The sequence below is a fragment of the Lissotriton helveticus genome, chromosome 9 (assembly GCF_964261635.1).
Source record: "Lissotriton helveticus chromosome 9, aLisHel1.1, whole genome shotgun sequence".
NCBI lineage: Eukaryota > Metazoa > Chordata > Amphibia > Caudata > Salamandridae > Lissotriton > Lissotriton helveticus.
This window is the reverse complement of record NC_136070.1, coordinates 1,173,273,281-1,173,297,867: the sequence shown is the minus strand read 5'-3', so window position 1 is coordinate 1,173,297,867 and position 24,587 is coordinate 1,173,273,281. Positions and strand designations below refer to the sequence as shown.

Genomic DNA, 24,587 nt, shown 5'->3' with positions numbered 1-24,587 from the left:
ACAAAGTTCCTAGATTTATTTGCACATAACTTTTGATAGCTGCCGAGTAGTCACATGTCTTTTGTGATACTGTCATTCAATCCTGGCTTTTTTGGTAATAACTTTTGTGGTCCAGCAGTGGTTCTTAACCCCTGGTACGAGGACCCATGGGGTCCATGAAGCCTACTCAGGGGTCCCCGAATGCTTCGATATTTAAATAATATCAACAGAGGATTAATATGTATATAAAGAGGCAATATGTACAATTAAACATTTTAAGCTATTCTGTAAATGTGAAGGAATTTGAAACTGAAGGCTAAAGTTTACAACTGCGGCTAGGCTACATGTCTGCACAAGCAGGTATGTTCCTTATTTCACAAGTCTCCAAACAGTTCTTTTATACTGTGCTCCAAGGAGATAAAATGGCCACCACACTTCAACACAGGGAAGCAAAACTCCCAGCAATAATGAATGGTACTCCCGAGCTCCGCGGTAATGCATATCAGAGCTCAAATTGTTCCAATATTTTCTTTTAGTTTTCTTTTTCCAGACATTGCTGGATGTATGACAAGACAAAACAAGAACATTAAAAGAAAATTTTGGAACACCAATCGTTTACCATTCATTAGACATTTAGTTACATTTTAGATAGATTCATAGGAGCAGTGTTACATTAATCAAACAGAATGTGAGTTGCCTCAATTGACTTTTAAAAAGCGCCAACTTTCTTGTGATTTTTTTTATATTCTTGTTTCTGTGATTTGTGTGTATTGTTTTGTGGTTCAAATCCTCAAACATGCTTACACAGGGGATGCTGACTTCCAGTAATGGCTCAGTGCAGTTTCAATATTAATTCAATAGCGGTCCAAGGAAGCCATGTATGGGCTTAGCCACCCAATAGGTGAAAGTGCTTATGGTTGAAAATGCAACACTTGCAGAATCTGGTAGCGAAAACATGTGCCCACATGGCTACTATGTTTTTTCAGATGGTCAGTCCTCCTATGATCCTCTCATTCAAATGAGATATTACTCGCCTCTTTGTTAGGTAAAACAGTAACTGTGTATGCATAATTGTCGCTGCTCCAGACTATTGAAGTGCATATCCACTGCAACAATATTTAATGGAAAATAAATATCTCCCTACCTGCATTTGAACCTGCCATTTGCTCGTTATGAACAGATTTCTACATTGGTTTATTGGCTTACTGTGATATTTTAATGCAAAGTTTAAATGCCCAATCTTATCTGTATACCATGCATAGATACACAGTTTTGATTTCTTTCTTCCTAATTCCTACCTCTTGTTATTCTATGCTGCTACTACCTCACAGTCTGCCCTCTCTCTCCTTGCAGCATTTCCTCCTTTTAATTTATAACATGAAATGTGCATACCTCTCCCATTAAGTCCAAATCCACCTGAACTTACTTAACCGCATGAATCACTCATGAACCTTTCTTTGAGAAACATGAAGGGGTGGACATTTCATTACTATGAAGCACGAGTCCAATGTTCCAGTGAGTAATGAGGACAACCACTTGAAATTCGGTCTTTGTATTCCTGGGACATGAAGTCTTGTTATGAGTGTGTTTTGGTAAATAGCAAGGAATGCTGTGGAGAGGTCGAGGAGGATGTATGCTGTGGTTTGGCCTTGGTTTAGGACGCTCCAGATGCTTTCTGTCGGTCTGATAAGGACTTTTTCAGTGCTGTGGTTGTTATGGAATCCTAAATGCATTGTATCCAGAAGGTGTTGGAGTTCGAGGTGGTTAGAGTGTTGCCCGGTGATTGCCTTCTCCATCACTTTGATAGGGAATGGTAGCAATGGAATGGGACGGTAGTTGCTGAGTTTGCCTGGGTTGGCCAAAGGTTTTTTGAGGAAGCATTGTCTTCAGCATATTTCCAACTCTCTGGTAAGGCTGCTGCTTTGATGGAATGGAAGTGTTTGTGATGGGCATGAGTGCTTTGCTGCTCGCGGCTATGTCATAAATGTGGGGGAGCACAGGTTTGTGGGGAACCAAGAGTGGACCATCTGCATAACTGCTGTTGTGTCTTTGTCAGTGACTGGGCTCCAGTCTTCTGGTTTTTGTCCTTGGTGGTGGTGGTTAGCTGGCCAGTGAGGTATGATGGGTTAAGCTGTGGATCAAAGTTGCTGTAGATCTTGGATATGGAATTAGTAGGAGAGGTTGTTGCTGAGTTTTTGCAATGGGGTGGTTGTGTTGGGTGGTCGTGGTTACAGTTGTGCAGGTGGTGAATTCTTTGACTATGGAAAATAGTTCTTTGCGTTAATTGAGCTGGTTTCTATTCTCAGTGCCAGGGTCATTTCCTCTTCTGTTGCTAGCAGCAGCGCTTGGACTCCCTGAGGTCCTCATTGCACCAGCTAGATTGCTTGTTGATTCTCCTTTGTTTGGTGTATTTGATGGGCGCCAGGCTGGTGGTGCAGTTTATAATCAAGCTGTTGATGTTTCTTATGCCGTTGACTAGATCAGTGGTGGTGTCTGATTGAACGACTTAGAGGGTAATGAGCCAATCTGTTTCCATTACTTTCTTCCAGTTGGGTCCCAGTGCTTTTGGCTTTTTGGTGGGGTGGCTTGTGGTGTTCTGATGAGGAAGTTGACAATGGAGTGGTCAGATCATGTGAGAGGGGTAATATAGCTAAATTGCACCTTGTCGCTGGAAATGAAGATGGGGTCGAGCGTGTGTCCGGAGTTGAGAGTTGGGCCCTGGATGAGCTGATCTAGTTCAATTTTCTGCAGGCTTTCAAGCAGGTCTGTAGAGTTAGAGCCTGTGGGGTTGTTGAGGTCACCCAAATGAAGAAATTATTTGGAACTAATGGACAGGGGTCAATGAGGTTGATGAATTGGTTACTGAAGCTGGTCTGTGGTTCAGGAGGTGAGTAGGCTAAGGTTCATTTGATTGTGGTTCTTTCACCCGTCTGCAATTTGAAGTGCATGGTTACATGAAAGTGGGTGTTGGAGTCCATGAATGTGGTGCATCTAATGGCATCCTTGTGGATGATGGTGAGTCCTCCACTTGGTTTGTGGTGTCAGTGTTGGTGTCAAGACTGATACCCTGTTGGTATTGCAGTGGAGATGTTGGATGCCATCGCTGGATTTCTATCAAGGGATCCTTGCCAACCCTTTAGCTCTTGCCCCGCTCAATAACTGGCGCATCCCTGCATATCGGCAGGGATGCGCCAGTTATTGTGCACCACCGCTCCGCCACCATGGATTTACAATGCAGCACACCATGGGGCAAAAACTGCACACATGCGTGACGCATCTGTGCAATAAAGGCGGTGCATTGCTCCTCCAGCAATGCTCTGGGGGGCCCTATCTTTCCAATGCTGCGTCAATCCTTATGCCTGCTTCAAGCAGGCGCAGGGTTTTGGCCCAGCATGGGCTCAAAAGTGACAGTGAAATCCCTTAGATTTCACTCAGCCACTTTTGGAAGGCGTCCCCCCCCACACCGCGCAGGAACGCCTATTTCTGATGCAGGGCTTTACAACGTGACGCATCTCCCAGATGCGTCACAATGTAAATACCCCGCAGCATGGCTCATCTTTTGCGCCGCGCTGTATCACAAAAGTGACGCAACGGCGACGTAAAAGAGGCGCAAGGGGCTTGTAAATCTGCCCCTTAGTTCAAAGGTAGAAGCTGACTGGGATGACCCTCTTGTATAAGATGTTTGCTCTATTTCATTTGGCCTGAAATCGCACCTAACCCAATTAAACCATAAGCAGTGACTTTTAAATGGAACTTTTTGCTTAGTGGTTTTTGCTTTAATTTTCTTCAAATTCATGTCTTTTATTCCCCATAAACTACCCAAATGAGCTTGGTGTTATTTTGCTCACTAGATTTGTCTCAAGTTTTGTAACTTGGAAATATTATCATACTGTGTTCTTTACTTTAAAATATTAGTATTGCTTGAACTTAAAATACACTTCTCTAGGGATTGCCTGTTACTTGTGCCATAGCCACCAACGGTGGACGAGATTCTTTCAGAACTGTATTTGACTTAAACTAAGTGGATTTATTATTTGGAAGAGTACCTCCTCCCAAACTAATAACTCCATTTGCTGACAATGGGTTATTTTTTTAAAGAAATGCCACACAAGTCATATTACATTTCTGATGTTGGTTAGCAGTTTTCCTCCACTCCATTATATAAACCATTGTACATGTCCGAGTGTTAGCTTCTCTCTGACTGTATTATTATAGCTATGTCTCTTTACTTGGTATTACAGATGTTGTTTTGTGGTGTTTTGTGGTTCTCGTTATGTTTGTATAGATGCGTGTGTTTGTTTTCCATGGTGACGTTCTGTGATCAAGTATGCAGCCTTGTGTCTATATGCCCATATTCCTGAGATTTGTGCTTCGTTTCAAGTTTTGTCTGTGTTCCCTATGCTCCAGGGCATCACTGCGCAAACGCTTCTCTGTGTTTCATTGTCACAGTCGGCCTTTTTCCTCGGTCTTCCATAGTTTCCATTTTCAGCCAGAGAGTCTGCCATTGTTTAAATGTATCTCAGATTTCAGTGTTACCTGTGCATTATTCTTGTCCCATGATGTTTCCATGTTTCAATATACTGGAGTTATAACTTCAGGAATTTACGAAAAAGCTTCCAGAGGTACATCAAAAAAACTGACTATCACAAGTTTCCAGACATACTCCAGGAATATTTTTGGGATTTCCATTTTTGCATAAGTAAATGAAACTACCCCCCCAGACAACATGTAAATGTACTATCCTAAATATCGTTTCCAAATTCTCCACCAGGAAAACTTTTTTCCCCATGGGAAAAAACCCTGGGCCATAGGCTTTAGCGGCAGTTTCCTTCCGATAAAAGCGGCGATAATATATCGCCCTTTCTTTTATAATATGGCCCTCTCTCTCCTACAACCCCACTAATCTTTCGGATGTTTTGATCCATTACGCACATGTAAGAGTCGTTCTTACTGTATGACTTTGCATAGACATGTAAATTGTAAATGTAAATTGTAATTCTATTTGGCTGGCCCCAGAGGGTCGGCCCAACAGTCATGAGCACTTAGGGAGTGCAAACCACGCCTCCCTCTGCAACAATGATAATAACATCACGTTATTATCATTTTATATTTCAGTTTCAACAGTAGGAGGAGGCTCCTCCACCTCATCGGTGGAGCAACCAATGTGTGTAAGCCAAATTTATAGATAGCATTAGCTTTGTAAATCAGGTTCGCATTCTAGCTGTGGCCCGTTCTTCTTGTTTCACTGCATGTATGCTGAAAAGTATCTTAGTCCCCATGTTTAATGTTCCATTATTGCACAGTATCTATATCCAGTGTGCCAGTGCCAGGAAGACTGCTCAAATGTTTCTTAGTTCCCTCGTGCAAAATTTTGACTCGTAATTCCCCACTTTCCTTGTCCTCAGGTTTCATGTCTGTATGTCTAAATCACCTTTAGTCTCTGTGTCCTACGGCCTGTGTTACTATATGTGTCCTAATAACAATACCTACGTCTCCAGGTCCTTTTGTCTGGCTTTTATTATCTGAAGGTCTAGGTATCGCCTTGTCCCATTACTCAATTTTCCTTGGCCTCCTTGTCCCTTTGTACATAAGTTAATGTGCTGATGTCCCAGCATCCATTTTCTTGCATCCATGTTCCTTTATCCTGGGGTCTGTTATCCTGCGTACTGTTGTTCCCCTTTTCCATCAACATATCAGCATATCACTTTTATCACCATGTCTCAATGTCCCCATCTCTCAATGCTTCTTTACATATCCCACTAATCCCTTTTCTCCATACCCCATCGACTATTTCCCCATGATCTTGCCCTCATATCCCTGTATCTTGGTAAAGCTGTGTCAAAATGGCTTTGTGTATCCCTAGTATAGTGACACCTTGGAGCACAGACCCCTGAGCTGAAAATCTTATGTCCCTATTGTGGGGACCGTGGACCTCCAAGGCCTTGGGGGTCACTACACGTGTGTGCAGCAAGCATACACAGACGGGACACACACTCAGAATGCTGGTCTGGACAGGAAGTGCCGTGCCACTTCCAGTCCGTTTATTTATCTCTTTCTGGCCACGCCTGGCCAGAAAGTGTTACATTGTGTGCTAGTGCTTCCGGGGCTCAGGAGAGACCCTCGGAGCACTAGAGCGCTACATCCCTCCCCAACTTGGATTTTTGAAAACTTGGGTTTGAAAACAATAGTCATTGGTAGTTCAGCATCTGAAGTCAGCCAGCTTCTGGCTTGGCTTTGGATTAGGTCTAAGATCATACCTCCATCTGCCTCGGGCCGGTACCTGCTCAGCTCTCGGGCTAGGTGTTGAGATGCTTGCTTCGCCCTGGTCGGTAGTGTTCAAAAGCGTGCTCGCATCATTGGACCTTCCCGCTCCAGTCTCGGACTCCTCCTCCACTGGTTCTTCTTGGTCGGAGTTGTGTTGTCGAGTGGCCGGTATTTGTTTGAACCAGGAGACATTCCTAGTTACTTCTTCTCCATCCCGGCGAGCTGTGACCGCGGTACCCCGCATTTCTTTGACGACCCATGGTTCTGGCTCAAACGCTGTGTTGAACTTCCCTCCAGGCCTTCGGGTCCGGATTAGCACAGTCTCGCCTGGTCGTATATTTCGGGACTGGGCACGCCTCTTGTGGCTTGCTTTCTCATTCGTTCTCCTCCGCCTTTCTTGGGTGCGCCCGGGGGAGTAGGGTGTAGGTGTCCAGTTGTCGGCCATGGGGAGTAAGTCTCTTCTCGGCCCGGCAAACATCAGCGCCCATGGTGATTGTTGCGTGGTGCTGTGGGGCGTGCTTCTGTACTCCCGTAGAAACAGTTGGAGGGCTTCCTCTGGGTCTTTTCCTTCAGCAGTGGCAATTCGCAGGATCTTGTTGGTTGTCCTCATGAACCGCTCCACCTCACCATTTGCTTGAGGCCATTGGGGCGTGATTCGGTGATGTCGGATGCCTAGGTTGTGTAGGAACTCCTGGAATTCGCTCCCCTGGAATGGGGGGGCCATTGTCTGTTTTGATGACAAGAGGAACTCCAAACATGGCAAAGGACTTGCTTAAGAGTGGGCGGATGTTGGCAAAACTAGTGGAGGTGGCAAGATCTACAATCGGGTATTTCGTATAGTTGTCAATCAGCACGACGGTGACTCTCCCATCTGGGAAGCTCCCAAAGTCCAGGCTGAGCCATGACCATGGTGATGGAGCATGCTCCTCCGTGATTACAGGCGCGGGGGCGTCCGCAGAACTAGTTATCTGGCATGCTCTGCACTGGCGCACCACGGTGTCAACAGTTTCCTCCAGGTTTGGGAACCAGACCTTCTCTCGCATTCTAGCTTTCATCCGGCGGGTGCCCTGGTGTCCTTCGTGTGCTAGGATAGTCGCCCTTTCCTGTAGAGTCTTGGGGATGATCACCCGGTGGCCTCTGAGGATGAGGCCATTGCTCGCTTGGCTCAGGTCATGTCGTACTCTCCAGAATTGTGTCAGGCGTGTTCGGTCTTCCTCGCTCCAATTGCTGACATTCCGCAGGAAGTTTTCCCAGGACCCTGACTGTATAGCATCTGCTACCCGGTGGATGACCGCGTCGTTCACATACTCAGGTATGATGGCGTCAGCTGTGAGGGCTTGGGGACATGAGGCAGCTGACAGCATGTCCACAAATTCTTCAGTGGGGCTCTCAAGTTCTGTTTGTCGGCACTCCTCTGGGCCTGGATGCCTGGATAGAAAGTCTGCGGGGTTCTTGGCCCCGGGGCGGTAGGCGAGGTCCATTTGGTACTGCTGCACTTGTATTGCCCAGCGTTCTATCCTCGGGGGTGGATGAGGAGCGGTGCCCTTGAACAAAGGTATCAGCGGCTGGTGGTCTGTTATCATGCGGAACGGGTGTCCAGAGATGTATAAGTGGAAATGAGCGAATGCCCACTTCACTGCTAGGGCCTCTCTCTCAACTTGCGAGAACCTTGATTCGGTCGGGGTTAGTGCTTTGCTTGCGAATGCTAGTGGCGACCATGTGCCGGGTTCGGTCTCCTGTGATATCAAAGCTCCTAGACCAACCGGGCTGGCGTCTACTACTATTTCGGTGGGTTTGGAGGTGTCGAAGTAGGCCATCGTGGTGCTGTCTAGCAGCGCCGTTTTTATTTTGTCGAATGCTCTGGCTTCAGTTTCTGTCCATCGCCATGCGTTTTCCTTCTTCGTTAGGTTCCTTAATGGTTCTGCAATTGAGGCCAGGTTGGGGATGAACCTCGCACAGTATTGTGCCATCCCCAGGAAGCTACGCACTTCTGATGCCGTGGTTGGTGCAGGGGCATTCTTGATCGCCACCGATTTGCGGGGGTCGACAGCAACTCCTTCTGACCCGAACACATAGCCAAAGAATTCGATGGACTTTTTGAAAAATTGACATTTGTCCTTGTGAAGGGTTACGCCATACTGTGCAAGCCTGTGTAACGTTGCTTTTAGCCTGTTGTGGTGTTCCTCGCTCGTTTTGGCATGGATTAAGATATCGTCGCTGACGTTCAGCACTCCTTGGAGCCCAGAGAGGATTTCTTTGATCGTGTTCTGGAAGATCTCAGCTGCCGATGAGATCCCAAAGTTCAGCCTCTTGTAGCGTCTCAATCCCAGGTGTGTCGAGAAAGTTGTGATGTATCGGTTTCTTCAGCTAGTCTCAGCTGGTGATATCCTGCATTGAGGTCCAGTTTAGAAAACCATTGGGCGCCGTTTAGGTCAGTCAGGATGTCATCGACTGTAGGTGTGAGGTGTCGCTCACGGCGAATGGCTTTGTTTGGGATCCTCATGTCAATGCAAATTCGGATTTTCCCCGGTTGTTTCAGTTTCTCGGCTATGACCATGGGGGACACCCATGGTGTCGGTCCGGACACCTTTTCGATCACTCCCTGTGATTCTAGCAGGTTCAGTTCTTGCTCGACTGCGGCACGCAGGTGGAATGGCACTCTTCGGTGTCGGAGTGCAATTGGTTGCACAGTCGGGTCAATGTGTAGCTTGATAGGTGGGTGCTTGATGGTTCCAAGGCCTGTGAACAGCTTGGGGAACATGAGTAGGATGTCTTCAACTTGCAGCGCTCGTACTGCGTTTGCGAAGGCAATGAGGCCTAGGTCTTCCGCCGTGTTGCTCCCTACCAACAGGTCTGCCTCTTTGTCGATCACATGGAACGTGGTTGTGACTTCCTGGTCCTCTGCTCGGACCTGCACAATCATCTTGCCCCGCAGTGGGAGGGGGTCCTGACTGCCATAGGTGAAGATTCTGGCTTTAGATGGAACAAGTGTGGGTTTCGGATTTAGTGCTTTGTAATGCTGAATGCCCATTACATTCACCGTGGCTCCGGTGTCGATGACTCCGATCGCTGGTGATCCGTGGATTTGTATCTGGCACTTGGGTTGCGGCCGTCGGCTCTTCTTCAGCTCACTGACAAAGGATACGAAATAGCACTCGTCATCGTCATCTGTAGACGAGTCATCGTACTGTGGTTGCTGCGACCTGTGCGACCTAGTGGAGCGTGATGTTGTGGACTCATCTAGCGACAGCTGTTTGACTACTCCAGCGGCTGATCGCCGTCCTGAAGCGTTCCGTCCTCGAGATCCCCCTCTGCACACGCTGGCGAAGTGGTTGGGGATGCCGCATTTGGAGCATGTTTTTCCTCGTGCTGGGCAGCCATCTTGGGTGTGTTCCTCCCTGCCACAGTAGCCGCACGGTGTTTGGCGTCGTGTTCGCGTCGGCCCTCGACCTCTGCTTCCTCGGTTCGATACGCGCACTGCATCCACCCGTTCCGTCTTGATCACCGTTCCTGTTTCGTGGTGTGGATTAAGGGCCGCCTCCATCGCGGTGGCGCGGGCGTCAGATAGCTCGTGGGACCGTGCAAGGATCAATATTTCGTCGAGTGAGATCCGCGGCTGCCTCAGGATTAATGTCCGTAAGTGTTTGTTGCGGCAACCCTGGATGAGTTGTGCTGTGACTTCCTTCTTTTCGTCGTCCTCGGTGCACGTGCTTATCAGGTCTCTTAGTCGCGCGTGAAACGCGTCCATTGTTTCCCCTTCTCGTTGTTTGGCTTGTCGGAACTTGAACCTCTCGTAATGGGGGTTCAGTTGGGGGTCGAAATGGGCGTTAAGCGCGTTGACAGCCGCATCAAAGTCATTGGCGGCCCCTGTGTTGGGGAGGTGTCTAAATAGCTTGTACAGTTCTGTGCCTCCGAAGTGGAGAAGTAAAGAGCGCTTCACTTCATTGTCTTTCTCTCGGGTGGCTGTGAAATAATTGTTGAGTTGCCCCAGCCACACTGCCCATCGGGGTGCTGCTGTCCCCGGGTCAATCAGCTCGCTGAAAGGCGGTAGCGCCTGTAACTGTGCATGTGTGGAGGGTGTTGGAGCCTGAGCTGCAGGGGGCGCTGCTACCTGTGGTGCACCTCCGGTGGCCCCTCCAGTGGCCCCTCCTTGGCCTTGAGACATGCTTGCGTGGGCAGTGCTCTCTATACTATGCAGGCGCCGGTTTAACTTGCTTTGCGCTTAATTGTATTGTCCTGTGCTTGTTTGGACCATTGGGTTGCCTTGTGCTTGTTTTTTTTTTCTTTGTCACTTCGTGTTGCCGGGTGTTTGTTCAGAGCGCTGGGCGCGCGCTTTATTAGTATCTTCGTTCTCCCCCTCAGCGTCAGGCGTTGCTGGGCTTGCGCGTCGTTCTTCTCACTCTCGCGTACACACGCGGTGAGAGCCTGAAGCCTGTGTCGGCCTCACTCTTCTGCGCATGCGCGCACTTCCCGGTCGGCCGGCTGGGCCTTTCTCCGGCGCTCCCCGCTTTGCTCCAGAACGTCGCCGGTACCGGTCCCTCACGCAGCTCCTTGCATACGCTGCTTACCGGTAGGCGATTTCTTCTTTTTTTCTTTGTTTCTGGGTCCCTCGTGTTGGCCTCTGGTGCTGGGTCGGCGGGTCAAGGCTGATTCGGGGCTTTGGCGTCTCCGGCGCTCCCGCAGCTGGTCCGCTCGTGGATGTGGGTGGATCCCACCCTCGTCGCCAGTGTGGGGACCGTGGACCTCCAAGGCCTTGGGGGTGACTACACGTGTGTGCAGCAACCATACACAGACGGGACACACACTCAGAATGCTGGTCTGGACAGGAAGTGCCGTGCCACTTCCAGTCCGTTTATTTATCTCTTTCTGGCCACGCCTGGCCAGAAAGTGTTACATTGTGTGCTAGTGCTTCCGGGGCTCAGGAGAGACCCTCGGAGCACTAGAGCGCTACACCTATGTCTAAGAATATGTTTGACCATGCCCCAATAACCATGTCCATGTAATACCATGTCCATATATGTGCATATCCCAAATTCCTGTGTACCACACTCTGGTTCCATATGTCCATATTTCCATGCGTGCATTTTGTGACACCTATATACTTGCAATTAAGATACGCGCTGTGTGGATGCTCTTGCCTGTGGTGTCTGCTACTTTGCTGATCTAATCTGACTTGCTTGGGTCGGTGTCCGCACCTGTATTCGTTCCTAAGTGCGGTTAAATATTACATTACTGTTAATTTGAATTTGGCGTACTCCTAATTGCTGCTATATACTGTATTGTTGTTTTTAAATCGTAAATTTGAATTTGAATGTTTCATCACTGATATACTGTGTCTCTCTCACTGCTCTGTTCTAATCTCGTTGCTCCTTCCTGAATGCGGAGGAGGGCGAGTTTCTCTCCCGGAAGTAACTCCGCCATTGTTGGGACGACTAGAGATGCCATTTTGATGCGTGGTTGCTCTAGTCATCCAAAGGCGACCACACATAAAGATACACGCTGCGCGGATGCGCTGCTGGAATGCCAAAGGCAAGCCCATCTGCGCCCGTCAGCGGCCAGCGCCATCCATGCTGCCCGACTCAGCTCTCGCAGTAAACCGGTGTGTACTGTGTATGGCAGGGATGAATTATCTCTCGATCCCTTGGTGTGTAATGGGTCTGTTAGGTGGGATTTCACGACTAATATGACCTCTGTATGCAACCACTGTAAATTCTGCCTATCCCCAAGACCTGCCCACCTCCCTACCAAGGTCCCGAGTGATAGAAATAGGGAGTATACGATAAAAGCAGCTATGATCAATGCACATTCGGTCTCCAAACATTCACAGGATATTTATGATCTTCTCACTGGCGCTCACATTTACATACTGGCGCTCACAATTACATCACTGAAACCTGGCTAACCAACAACTCTAGCCCAGTGATTGAATTGGCCATTCCCAAAGGCTTCAAAATTTCAAGAGTTGACCGACAATCTGGGAGAGGGGGCGTTGGGGCTGTGGTGTTTAAGGAAAATTAGAATTTCCAGTGCAGCGAGATAGGGGAGCCAGGGGAACTAGGGGAGTGGGAAGCCCTTGACTTCTGTATCACCATCTCTCCCCATCTCTCACTGGGAGGTATCTTTATTTATAGGCCCCCCAGCCCGGCTGGCCCCTTCCTCAAAACTCTGGATGAGTTAAGTATCCTGTGAGCTCAACGTTACTCTCACTTTGTACTGCTCGTGGACTTTTGCATCCATATGGACATTTGTGAAGCAGGGGACACTCAGGAGTTTCTTTGCTCCCTGAGACCCGCCCAGCTTCAACAAAGGGTTGGCTCACCTACTCACTGGGGCGGACATATGCTGGATTTGATCTGTTCCAACGTCCCTATTACAGCTGAGCATCCCCTACCGGTAACCTGGTCAGATCATTTCCTGCTCCACTTTTCTTGGCAAGCCCGTAATAATCCTAAACTGGCTAGGTCCTGCTCCCATCACCGAAGGATACCAACCCATAGAATTGACCCAGCTGCCATCAGTTTCGCCCTAGCGGAATTACATTCAGCTGTAACCAATGATCTGAATGATGCCATAGAAAATGTCACTAAATGGATCCACCAGGCTGTAGAGCACCTTACTCCCAATACCGTACGCAGGTGTCCTAGGAATCCTCCTTCCAAGCCATGGTATTCCTGCTCCCTGAAAGCTCAGAGAGAGCATTGCAAAACACTAGAATGCAAATGGAGACTGGAGTACTGTCCTTTAGCTAGGACTGCCTTGAGACAGGAGCTGAATTTACTACTTAATCTATCTTTGACATCAGCCACAGTTCCACCACCCTGGAAACAGGCAAAAATCGTCCCTTTGCTGAAAAAGCCTTTGCTGGACCCTAATCTCCCCTCCAGCTATCATCCTATTTCCCCCCTCCCTGTTGTGGCAAAAGTGAGTGAAATAAACAGCTGCCGGAATATGTCAAACAACATGGTTTTCTCCACCCAGCTCAATCCAGCTTCGGAGCCTTGTATAGCACTGAATCAGCTTTTGTAGAAGTCTCTGAGGCCATCCGGGAAACTTTGGATGCAGGAAGCAGAGCTACGCTGGTCTTACTTGATCTGTTGGCTGCGTTCAACACTGTGCTGCATTCTCTGCTAATCTCTCGTCTTCATGAAATTGGAGTATCAGCGTCTGCCTGGCAGTGGCTGAAATCCTCTCTGGAGGGCGGAACGCAGCAAGTCTAGATCCCTCCATATTCAGCCTCCCCCCAGTTTTGACCACAGGGGTACCACAAGGGTTTGTACTGAGCTCTCTGCTCTTCAATATTTATATGTCACCCCTTATTCATTTGGTTGAACACCTCAGTGCCAAAGTCATTGCTTATGCCGATGACACGCAGCTCCTCTTCCTTGGGAAGAAAAACGACTCTTCCACCTCCCCTGTTAAACCCTGCCTGTCAGCTGTCTTTCGCTGGCTCTCGTCTGCCCAGCTTAAATTGAACGAGGATAAAACCCTTGGTTTTATCCTCGTTTAATTTGTTTCCCTTGCCTTCCCCGAGCGCCAACCCACAAAGAACCTAGGGTTCTGGTTCAACGAGTAGTTGAGCTTTAGCCCTCAAATTAAGAAGCTAATTGGGTAACGCTTTGGCATATTGAAGTCTTTAAAAAAGTTCCTCCCTCTTCTCCCTATCCCAGCAAGGGAAACTGTCCTCCATGCGCTGATAACTTCACACTTGGATTAGGCTTACGCCTTTAAAACTGGCCTGCCGGGCTACCTACTGAACAAGCTTCAGGTAGAGTAGAATGCATCAGACAGAAGGCTCCTTAACATTCTGAAAAAGGCCAGAGTTAGGCAATATCTGCATAAAATACACTGGCTGTTAGTGAAAGAGATGGTGACTTTCAAGTCCTTGATCTTGGCACATGCAGCTCTATATGGGCGTGGCCCTATATATCTTAGAGAGTGGTTCAGGTCCTATGTCCCTTCTAGGCAGCTTCGCTCATCCTTATTGCTTTTGGCTCATGTTCCCAGGTTCTGCCTGAAAATGGTGGGCATTAGCTCTCTTGCCTATAGACCGGCTGTAGCCTGGAACCAACTTCCATTGGAACTATGCAACATTCAGGATCCCAACCTCTTTAGGAAGGGACTTAAGACTTTCTTCTTCATCTAATTTGTTCTCTCTTTTGTCCTCCTCTTTGTTCCGCTCTCCACTGGCTCGTGCCGGAACCCTCTATTGAGTAGCTGTGCATGTTACAAATCACATAAACATAAACATAACATTGAATTCATTTACTGTTGTGCACAGTTTACTAATGGTGTTTCTAAATAACAAACTTTTCAGTTGTGGAAGTTCAGGCAGTGGTTCAAGTATGCTATTCCTTGGTCATGGAGGGCTTTGTAGGCTTGTGTCAGTTGCTTGAATTGGCATCTTTTCTGGACGGGGAGCCAGTGGAGGTTCCTCAGGTGCTGGGTGATGATCAGTCTGGCTGCTGATTTCTGTACTATCTGGAGCCTTCTCTTGAGTTTGATGGTGGTTCCTGCATACAGTACATTGCCGTAGTCCAAACAGCTGGTGATTAGGGCTTGCATGACTGTTTTTCTGGTGCTTGTTGGGAGCTATTTGAAGATTCTTCAGGGTATGTGGAGAGTGAGTTTTCTGTCCAGGATGATGCTGAGGTTGTGGGTGTGGTCTTTTGGTGTGGGGTGGATCGGAGTTCCACAGGCCACCAGGTATCATTCCAGACAGAGGTATGGTTGTCAAAGATCAGCACTTCAGTCTTGTCCGTGTTGAACTTTAAACAGTTGTCACTCATCCAGGTTGCGACATTCTTCATGCAGTTGTGGAAGTTGGTCTTTGTTCTGTCGGAGTCTGCTGGGAGCAAGAGGATTATCTTGGTGTCATTGGTGTAGGATAGGAGATTGATGTTGTGAGTTCTGACGATGTTGGCTAGCAGAGTAATGTAGATGTTGAAGAGGGTGGCACTGAAGGATGAACCTTTGGGGACGCCTGTTGAAAAAATTGTGTATTAGCAGTGTTAAGTAGTGTCCAGTAATAAGGTCACATACACAATAAAAGGTTCACTAAAGGTCTCAATAAATTATTCCCTTGCTCAACTCTTACTAGCTGGCTGCAGGCAGGCAGGCTTAACTTATGAGACAGGTGTGTAAAGCATTTAAGAACAGCAATACATTAAGTAAGACACAACACACAATACAAATCCAACACTGATTTATAAACATAGGAATTTTTTTATGATTGAAATGACACCAGAACAACAAAACTCCAATGTAGGGAACAAGAGATATGATTTTTGAAAGACTAAAAGTACATCTAGCACTTCAAAGCAAGTAGCGCCTAAAGGGTTAAAAAAGGTTTGCTGAAACTGTAAAAAGTCCAGAGTTCAGGCCACCCAATATGTAAAACCTTTACACTTACTTACAGAAGAGTTTCTTGATGCAGGATACCAGCCAAGGGTTCAGATGCTCTGGTTTGTCTCGTGGAGTCTGGCACTACAACTCCCACAACGTATCTGATCAACTTCTGGAGCTTTTTACAAAAGTTGCTCCAAACTTCTGGAACTTCTTCCTGAAGTTCCTTTTGTGGGTTCAATGTTTCCAAAACACCAATCCAATGGGCTTGAGAGCTTTTGAGTTTGGGACTACAAATCCCACAATGCACCTGGCCAAATCTTTAAAAGTCCACTGGTTGCACTCCAGTCTGGAGACTTCTTGGTGGCGATGATGCAGGTGGGCTCTGTTTGTCTATAGCTTTCAGAGAGTCCACTCCTTAATCCTTGTGAAGCCAGACAAACTCCTTAGCTCTGTAGTACCAAATTGTGCAGCAGGTGCAGAGTGAAGTCCTTTGGGTGTACATCAGGGTTCCAGCAGGGCAGTCTTTCTTCTCCTTGTTGATTCAGGTAGCAGATCGGAGTTCCTAGGCAGCTGTTCCATTTTATTCAGTGTCCCTGGGGGACCAGCAGGGCGGCATCCCTGATCAATCGTGTGCAGGGTGGCACCTAGGTGTATGACAACTTCCTCCCAAGATTGGCATATTTTTGACCTAGAAAGCACTATTCTTACAAATTCCAAAATGTAGAAACTCTCCTGGAGGGTTATATATGGTTAAGCCAACTCACTGGTTTGGCTACGTTTCCCTAACACTCCCATTCCAGCCACTGTAGGGAAAAAAGAATGACTTTCTCACAGTAAGTGTCAACGTGTAATTGTAAAATGATGTGAAATGTTCGTAAGTAAGCAATTGTTTTCATATTCCTCAGAGCCAACCCAGATCATCATGGCCCCCATAAATATGGACATATCTGTTGGAGAAAGTGTGATATTACCGTGCCAGGTCCTGCATGATCCTCTGTTGGAACCTCAATTCACCTGGTATTTCAATGGGAATCTCCTCAGTTTGCACAGTAATGGATTCCATTTTGAAAGAGTTGGTGGGGTGAGTAGAGATTATCCTATGCAGTTCATTAAATATATGTATTTCATTTAAGGATGATATTTAATGAGAAGATGTGTGAACTGAGATATATTGTCACTTTTAATATGCTTAATACGTTTATAAGCCCATTTAACCTTGGGAGTGAAATCTACAAATAAGTAAAATAAAATAAAAACCCAAAAGAGTCTAGATTGTAATCCTGTGAAGTATTGGAAAGTTTTGAGCAAATATTCTGAATCCAGTAGCAGCAGGCTCTTTAAGGTGTCAGGTTGCATACCAAACATTTCCCAAAACCACCCTTCATGGCCCTGGAAAATGGTTTCAGTATGGAGCACCTTCCCCAAAGACACATCACTAGTGATCGGGCGGTAAGTGCAGTGCTTTGTCCAGGAATGGGATTTTCCATTGCATGTTGTGCCATATGTATTCACAAGATGTTAGAGCATATGACACAGTGCTCCTTATTGGCCGAGCCCGACAGAGGCTGAGAAAGTGCTGTGAGAAGGTCTTTTACTGTCACATTTGTTGCCTGGAAGTGTACACTAGATCCTGCATTTTCTTAAAATACAGCTCTCACGTGCCTTGGGTGACTCTCAGGATTTGAATGAAAGCAGTAGGGAAGAGATCATCCCACAGTGATACAACGGGCAGCAATAGAGAACTGGAAGAAGGATCAGAGTGGTATATCAAAGATCAATTATTAAATGAGAAGAGAAGGTAGTGGCATGTAGATGGTTGTGTGCGTGTGCGTACTTTTCAGATTTGTGTCTGTGTTATAGTTTTGATTGTAAATGACAGTGCCAAGGCTTGGAGTGGCCATAACTGGCCTCTTGATGCCTTGCCTGGCTTCTGACAGCAACCCTGGCATGTGCCATCAATTCCTTGCAGAAGATGCCCATCCACTGTAAATGATGGCCGCCATTTTGTATGCTGATTATCTCAGACATGTTATAGCTGTCTCTGGCATCTGATGAATACCCTGGTATCTAGTGTGCATGCATGCATGGGATCTGAAGGCACACAGGATATGCAAGGCATAAGGTAACATTCCTGGTCATCACATTGTTTCTTTTCTTGGAATATAGTGTCCACCCCTGGCATATGGTAACTGTGAGAAAGTGCTTATTGATGCTGCTGATGATTTTTTTAAATCTGCACAATGGGACAATGAGGTTCAGACCCTAGTCCCCAGTGTATGCGCATTGCCCCTTAAAAAAGGATAAAATTGGCTAACTCCTAATTAGTGAATGTAATTTTACAGTAAGGATAACTTTAAAAACGCCGGAAAGACTTTACCTGGGATGCTGCTTTTTTCCTGAAAACCCTCACGACTTGCCGCACCCGCGACTTGGAATCACCACTGAGAGACTTCGCTGAGCTTGCCTGGGGTGAAAGGTCGGACTGAATCAGGGGTGGTGCGCTGCAGGGACTCGTATTCCCAGGAGTCCCTGCCTGACCCGTGTCATCTGGTCTGCGGCCCTGAGAGCCCCGCCTCCTGGACGGCAACCAGCATAAATATCTTCGCATTCCCTGGATTTGGCGGAAACTTTAAAAACGCCGGAAAGACTTTACCTGGGACGCTGCTTTTTTCCTGAAAAATCCCTCACGACTTGCTGCACAATGGGACAATGAGGTTCAGACCCTAGTCCCCAGTGTATGCGCATTGCCCCTTAAAAAAGGATAAAATTGGCTAACTCCTAATTAGTGAATGTAATTTTACAGTAAGGATAACTTTAAAAACGCCGGAAAGACTTTACCTGGGACGCTGCTTTTTTCCTGAAAACCCTCACGACTTGCCGCACCCGCGACTTGGAATCACCACTGAGAGACTTCGCTGAGCTTGCCTGGGGTGAAAGGTCGGACTGAATCAGGGGTGGTGCGCTGCAGGGACTCGTATTCCCAGGAGTCCCTGCCTGACCCGTGTCATCTGGTCTGCGGCCCTGAGAGCCCCGCCCCCTGGATGGCAACCAGCATAAATATCTTCGCATTCCCTGGATTTGGCGGAAACTTTAAAAACGCCGGAAAGACTTTACCTGGGATGCTGCTTTTTTCCTGAAAAATCCCTCACGACTTGCTGCACAATGGGACAATGAGGTTCAGACCCTAGTCCCCAGTGTATGCGCATTGCCCCTTAAAAAAGGATAAAATTGGCTAACTCCTAATTAGTGAATGTAATTTTACAGTAAGGATAACTTTAAAAACGCCGGAAAGACTTTACCTGGGACGCTGCTTTTTTCCTGAAAACCCTCACGACTTGCCGCACCCGCTTCGCGGGTGCCGCTGCGCGGCTTGGAATCACCACTGAGAGACTTCGCTGAGCTTGCCTGGGGTGAAAGGTCGGACTGAATCAGGGGTGGTGCGGTGCAGGGACTCGTATTCCCAGGAGTCCCTGCCTGACCCGTGTCATCTGGTCTGCGGCCCTGAGAGCCCCGCCCCCTGGACGGCAACCTGCATAAATATCTTCGCATTCCCTGGATTTGGCGGAAACTTTTAAAACGCCGGAAAGACTTTACCTGGGACGCTGCTTTTTTCCTGAAAAATCCCTCACGACTTGCCACACCCGCTTCGCGGGTGCCGCTGCGCGGCTTGGGATCACCACTGAGAGACTTCGCTGAGCTTGCCTGGGGTGAAAGGTCGGACTGAATCAGGGGTGGTGCGCTGCAGGGACTCGTATTCCCAGGAGTCCCTGCCTGACCCGTGTCATCTGGTCTGCGCCCCCTGAGAGCCCCGCCCCCTGGACGGCAACCAGCATAAATATCTTCGCATTCCCTGGATTTGGCGGGAACTTTAAAAACGCCGGAAAGACTTTACCTGGGACGCTGCTTTTTTCCTGAAAACCCTCACGACTTGCCACACCCGCGACTTGGGATCACCACTGAGAGACTTCGCTGAGCTTGCCTGGGGTGAAAGGTCGGATTGAATCAGGGGTGGTGCGCTGCAGGGACTCGTATTCCCAGGAGTCCCTGCCTGACCCGTGTCATCTGGTCTGCGCCCCCTGATCGCCAAAATCTCTATTTCATAGATCCTCTCCCCCGCTGCGCGTGAGCGCCGGGCGAAGCCCGGGCAAAGGGCGGGCCCTCTGAGGCCCTCGGAGACTGTTGGGGACTGGGCTGGGCCCCCCCCATTTCGCCGTACACACTGAGTTCAATACGTTTTCCTAGTGTGGTGGTAGGTTGTGGGTGCACGCATCTAGCCGGGTTGTTTGGCAAGACAATTGTTTGAACTGTGGGGCATGCCAGCGTGTTTGAGCAAATCCCAACGGCATATGAGGATGTCGTCTCCCATTAAGGATAAGCAAACCCCAACAGGAGGGGCTAGCCAGCGTATGCTGGATAACTTTTTATTGAGGCCCAACACTGGAATAGATAAGGAAATTGCCCTTTCTGAAAGACGGGCGGAGAGACGTCGTTCCATAGAATTGATTAAAAATAGGCGTTCATCCTTGGGATCGCTAAAGTTAATAATCTCTCCTATTCATAGCACTTCTTCGGTGAAAGGGGACTCTGAGGCTTCTGAGGTTTCTCGAAATGATAGTATTCCTCTTCTCTTACAAGAAAGAACCCCCTCAACTGTTGCTGTCAGCGGCCAGTCTCTAAATAAATCTGTTTTTAATTATAATACGCCAGAGGTTGAAGTCCTGCCAGATACTTTGCCGCCTGAAGCGGATACAAATTATATAGCAAAAGTAACATCCAAAACCCCTAGACCTCAAGGTCCACCGCCTAAAAGAAGGAAAAAGAGGGGGGACTCTTTTTGGAAAAACAAAAATAAAAATAAGATTACTTGCAATAATGAGGGACTTATTAATAGACCTACTCTGAGTGTACCCACACCATCTATAATGATTAACCCATCTCCCATCCTGACTAACGACTCACCTAATAATAATCTCATGAGTAGAATAGAACAACTAATAAAAGCTTTTACAATACCACTAGAGGAGAGAATGAAGGCGCTTACCAGCCAACTTGAGAAACTAGATAAGGCCATTGGGGAAATTAAAGTTGCAGTCAAGGACTTAACAAAATCAGCTTCAGAGCCCCAAAATTCTGTTCCGTCTTCAAGTCACCAGTGCTAAAGTCCAAAACGGAACTAAAACTACTAATTTGCCTACACCAAAACCTCGCAACATATTGCTCCCCAATGTAGTTGGGCTAAATAATAATGATAAGATGACAAAGGAAGGAGAAATAGTAAAATCACTTAGACAAGTACCAAAATTGAATCCCCCCGGAAATGCCCTCAAACCCATTGGCCAAGATAAACCTGTTAGGACCCTCCCAGCCAAGAGGCCTAAAGTAGAATTACCTCCGGAAGCGGCCCCATACGTAGTTGTTCTTACCGGAGTGCCAGTCCTAGAGGAAGGTTGGGGAGAAGATCAGCGAGGGCTGAAAAATAAGGTCATATACTGGTTGAGACAGAATTGCCCACTCCCTTTACATCTAAATGGGCTAATTCTCAATGTTCGGCGTCTTTCTTGGCTGGGCCAAAGAACTAAGGATCTAGCAGGCGATATTGTGATAATAAATTTTCAGGATGAAAAAGTCGTCAGATATATCGTAGATGGGTTTTCCCAAAATGTTGGTAGTTTAATCACTGTACGAGATCTGACCTACTTTTATCCCAGAGGACTATTTGTTCCGGTAACCAATTTTAGGCCCCCAGTTCATCAACAAGCCATTATGTTGACGCACTATCTGGTCACCAGAATTTTGGTTTTGGCCCCCCATTACAAATGCAGGGGGGCAGCTTTAGACCATTTTTGCAACATGGGGCTGATCACTCCCTGCCCACCTCTAATCGCTTTTTAGCATTAGCGGGTTTGGAGGGAGTTAATTGACTCGGTGTAGCAGACAATTACACTGCTGCCCTACAAAATGGTCCCCCTAGACTGGTAGAGTCAAGCAAAAATGGTAATGCACATGTCCCTCCTTTAGAGCAGTCTTGGCATCAAAATATAGTGATGGGAAATATGGCTGAAGAAGTTGTGCAATTAACTTTTCTGCAACCCCCAGGTTGGGGAGGCAAAAGGGGGGAGGCAGTGGACGAGGCAATTAGAATAGTCTCATGGAACATAGCGGGTCTTGCCGCGAAATTTAACAATAAAGAATGGCGACAGTATATAACCAAATTTTCTATAATTTGCCTACAAGAAACTTGGGCAGTTTATAATAGCTCCCTACACATAGAAGGGTACAAATGTTTCTTTGTCCCGGCAAGGAAATCTAGACCAGGCAGGGCGGTGGGAGGGTTATCTATATACGTAGACCTGAACATCCAGGGCACTTGGTGAACCTCAAACTGTAAGTCACATGACATCCAAGAGGTGCGGTTTAATGGCAAAGGACTTAAATTGACAATGTTTAATGTTTATAATAATGTGGTGGGTGGAGGATGTGATGTACTGATTAGAGAACTGGAGAACAGACTGTGTCAGGTCCCCACCCATGAAGCAAGGGCCTATGCCCAAAACATCTTAGTAATGGGGGACTTCAATTGTCATCTCTGTCCAGCCCTTTTCCCAATAGATGAAATATGGTCTCGATGCCCAGAGGAGAGTGGAGCCCATTTTGAGCACTCGTTAGAAGGTCACGCTCTAACAAAATTTTTGAATGACCATGACCTGGTTCACACTATGGACATGGTGCATTTAACGCAAGATGAGACCTTGCCACCCACCTTCAAGGGTAGAGCCTGCTCGTCATATATTGATTACATTCTCGACTCAAGGGTTTTTAAAAATAGGATCTCCAGGGTGTTGTATTAATTGAGAGTGGAGTAGTGTGGCTCACTGGTTAGAGGCGGCAGACCCGAGAGCAGAGGACGGCCCGGGACCAGGGTTTGATTCCCGACGCGGCAGGTTTCTGGACCAGGGTCAGCGGACTCGATAATTCTCTCGCCTCGGTGCCCACTCTGATCAGCGATCACACTCGGCAACTCTGGGCACTAGCTTGCCTCATCTTCACTAACGGCCCCACCAGACCGCCGGGGATGCCTGGTCTCACCCTGGAGATACCCATTAAGGGACCATCTCTCAGGGAAGCCAGGAAGGGTTTCGCAGCGGTCGAAGCGCGGAGGTACCCCTTCGGGAGTGATTCCAGCGCTATATAAGCACTTAATTAATTAATTAATTAATTAATTGAGAGGGCCATTGACCAGGGTAGACGCCTCAGGTGGTCGAAGATTGATGGAGATAGGTTCTATAAATCACTGATAGAGAAGGGGAAGTTAGCTTTTGAGGCATGTCTAGATGTGGCAATAGAAGGACAGCAGTTACTTACAGCATTTAAATATATTACTGATCTAGTAGATGGGCTGTTAAAAACTAGTGCCCAGACAAAAGTTATTGGCAGCCAACCACGCTGGTTTGACCGAGACTGTTCTAAAGCCCTGAGGGAACTTAAAGATAGTATTAAAATAAGGCCAAGAGATGCCACACGAGTTGCCTCCTGCAGGAACAAGTATAAGAGTGAGTTGTGTAGGAGGAAAAAGGCATTACAAGCAGAAAGTTGGGCGGATTTAAGGGAGGCGGGGGAAAAGAGGGACATGACCGAATTTTGGAGAATTATTAACAGGCCCACCTTCCAGGAGGATACGGTCCCTAAATTAGGAACAAATATAACATCCACTACGTGGATCACTCATTATAGGGCTCTATATAATCATGAAACGTGTACATCGCATGATCAACGGAATGTTGACCAAGCCGAGCCCATAGCTTTCTCATTAAAGGAGATTAAGGTCGGGATTGAGGGGCTGTCTAAAAACAAGGCCCCAGGCCCAGATGGAATCCCGCCTGATCTGTTCCTAATCTCCGTGGAATTATGGGACCCTATAATGACAAGAGTCATTAACACTGCAATTCGTCATGGCTCACCGCCCTCCTGGTCAATGGCCATTATTGTGCCGATTTTTAAAAAGGGCAATAGGGATGACCCGCAATGCTATCGCCCCATCTCCTTGATCGATGTATCCGCCAAAATTTTGGGGAGGGGGATGCTAAACCGGCTGTCGGAGTGGACTGAGGCGAATAATATTATCTCTGACACACAGTATGGTTTTAGGAAGGGTCGGTCCACGAGCGACCAGTGCTTGAACCTTTATATGCTAGCAGCAAAATACACTAAGGCCAGTACGGAATCCATTTATATGGGATTCATGGATCTGGCTGCTGCCTTTGACCATGTTAACAGGGACAAGCTCTGGGACATGATGACTAACATGGGGATAGAGGTCGGCCTTATTAAAATTTTAAGAGAATTGCACTGTACCACCTCAGCACAAGTAAGGTATAACACGGAGGGGGAATGTACTGATTCTTTTTACTGTAGATGTGGGGTACGCCAAGGCTGTATTTTGGCACCCTTTTTATTTTCCCTGTACATTAACAAACTAGAGCAGCATCTTTTACAGCTGGGATCAGATTGCCCACGAGTAGGGACGCGTCATGTTCCTGTGTTACTTTACGCAGACGACGCGGTCCTCCTCGGGCGAACACCAAAGAGCCTACAGATTTTAATTGATGGTTTTGTATCCTTTATGGGTTCTTTAGATCTTTTTGTTAATCTTGGAAAATATAATGTTTTATCCGTTGGTAATAAACCATGCAAAAAATGCACATTCACGATAGGGAGCCACAAGATAGAGAAGGTCAAATCATTCTCGTATCTGGGCCTACTATTTGACAGGTCTTTAAAATGTAACCACCTGGTGGAGGAACGCTGTCGAAAGATGAATGTCACCAATGGAGCTATTGCAGGTTATGGTAGGAGGTTGGAGACGTGGTGCTCTGAACAGGTGCTGAACCTGTATAACTCCATGTGTTGCTCCAAAGTCACATATGGGGCAGAGGTGTGGGGCTTTGTGAATACTTGCCAACTCCAGCGGGAGGAGAATAAATATCTACGCTCCATCCTGA

At 47.3% G+C, this 24,587-nt stretch overlaps 1 protein-coding gene across 1 annotated transcript in view; it reads left to right on the top strand.

Annotated features, from left to right (window-relative positions):
* LOC144783434 (contactin-3-like) overlaps nt 1-24,587 on the top strand; it is a 206,584-nt gene that overhangs the window by 60,834 nt on the left and 121,163 nt on the right. Inside the window, exon 4 of the mRNA XM_078662414.1 lies at nt 16,494-16,669. Coding sequence (XP_078518540.1) covers nt 16,494-16,669 — 176 coding nt within the window. The remainder of the gene's footprint in view (nt 1-16,493; nt 16,670-24,587) is intronic.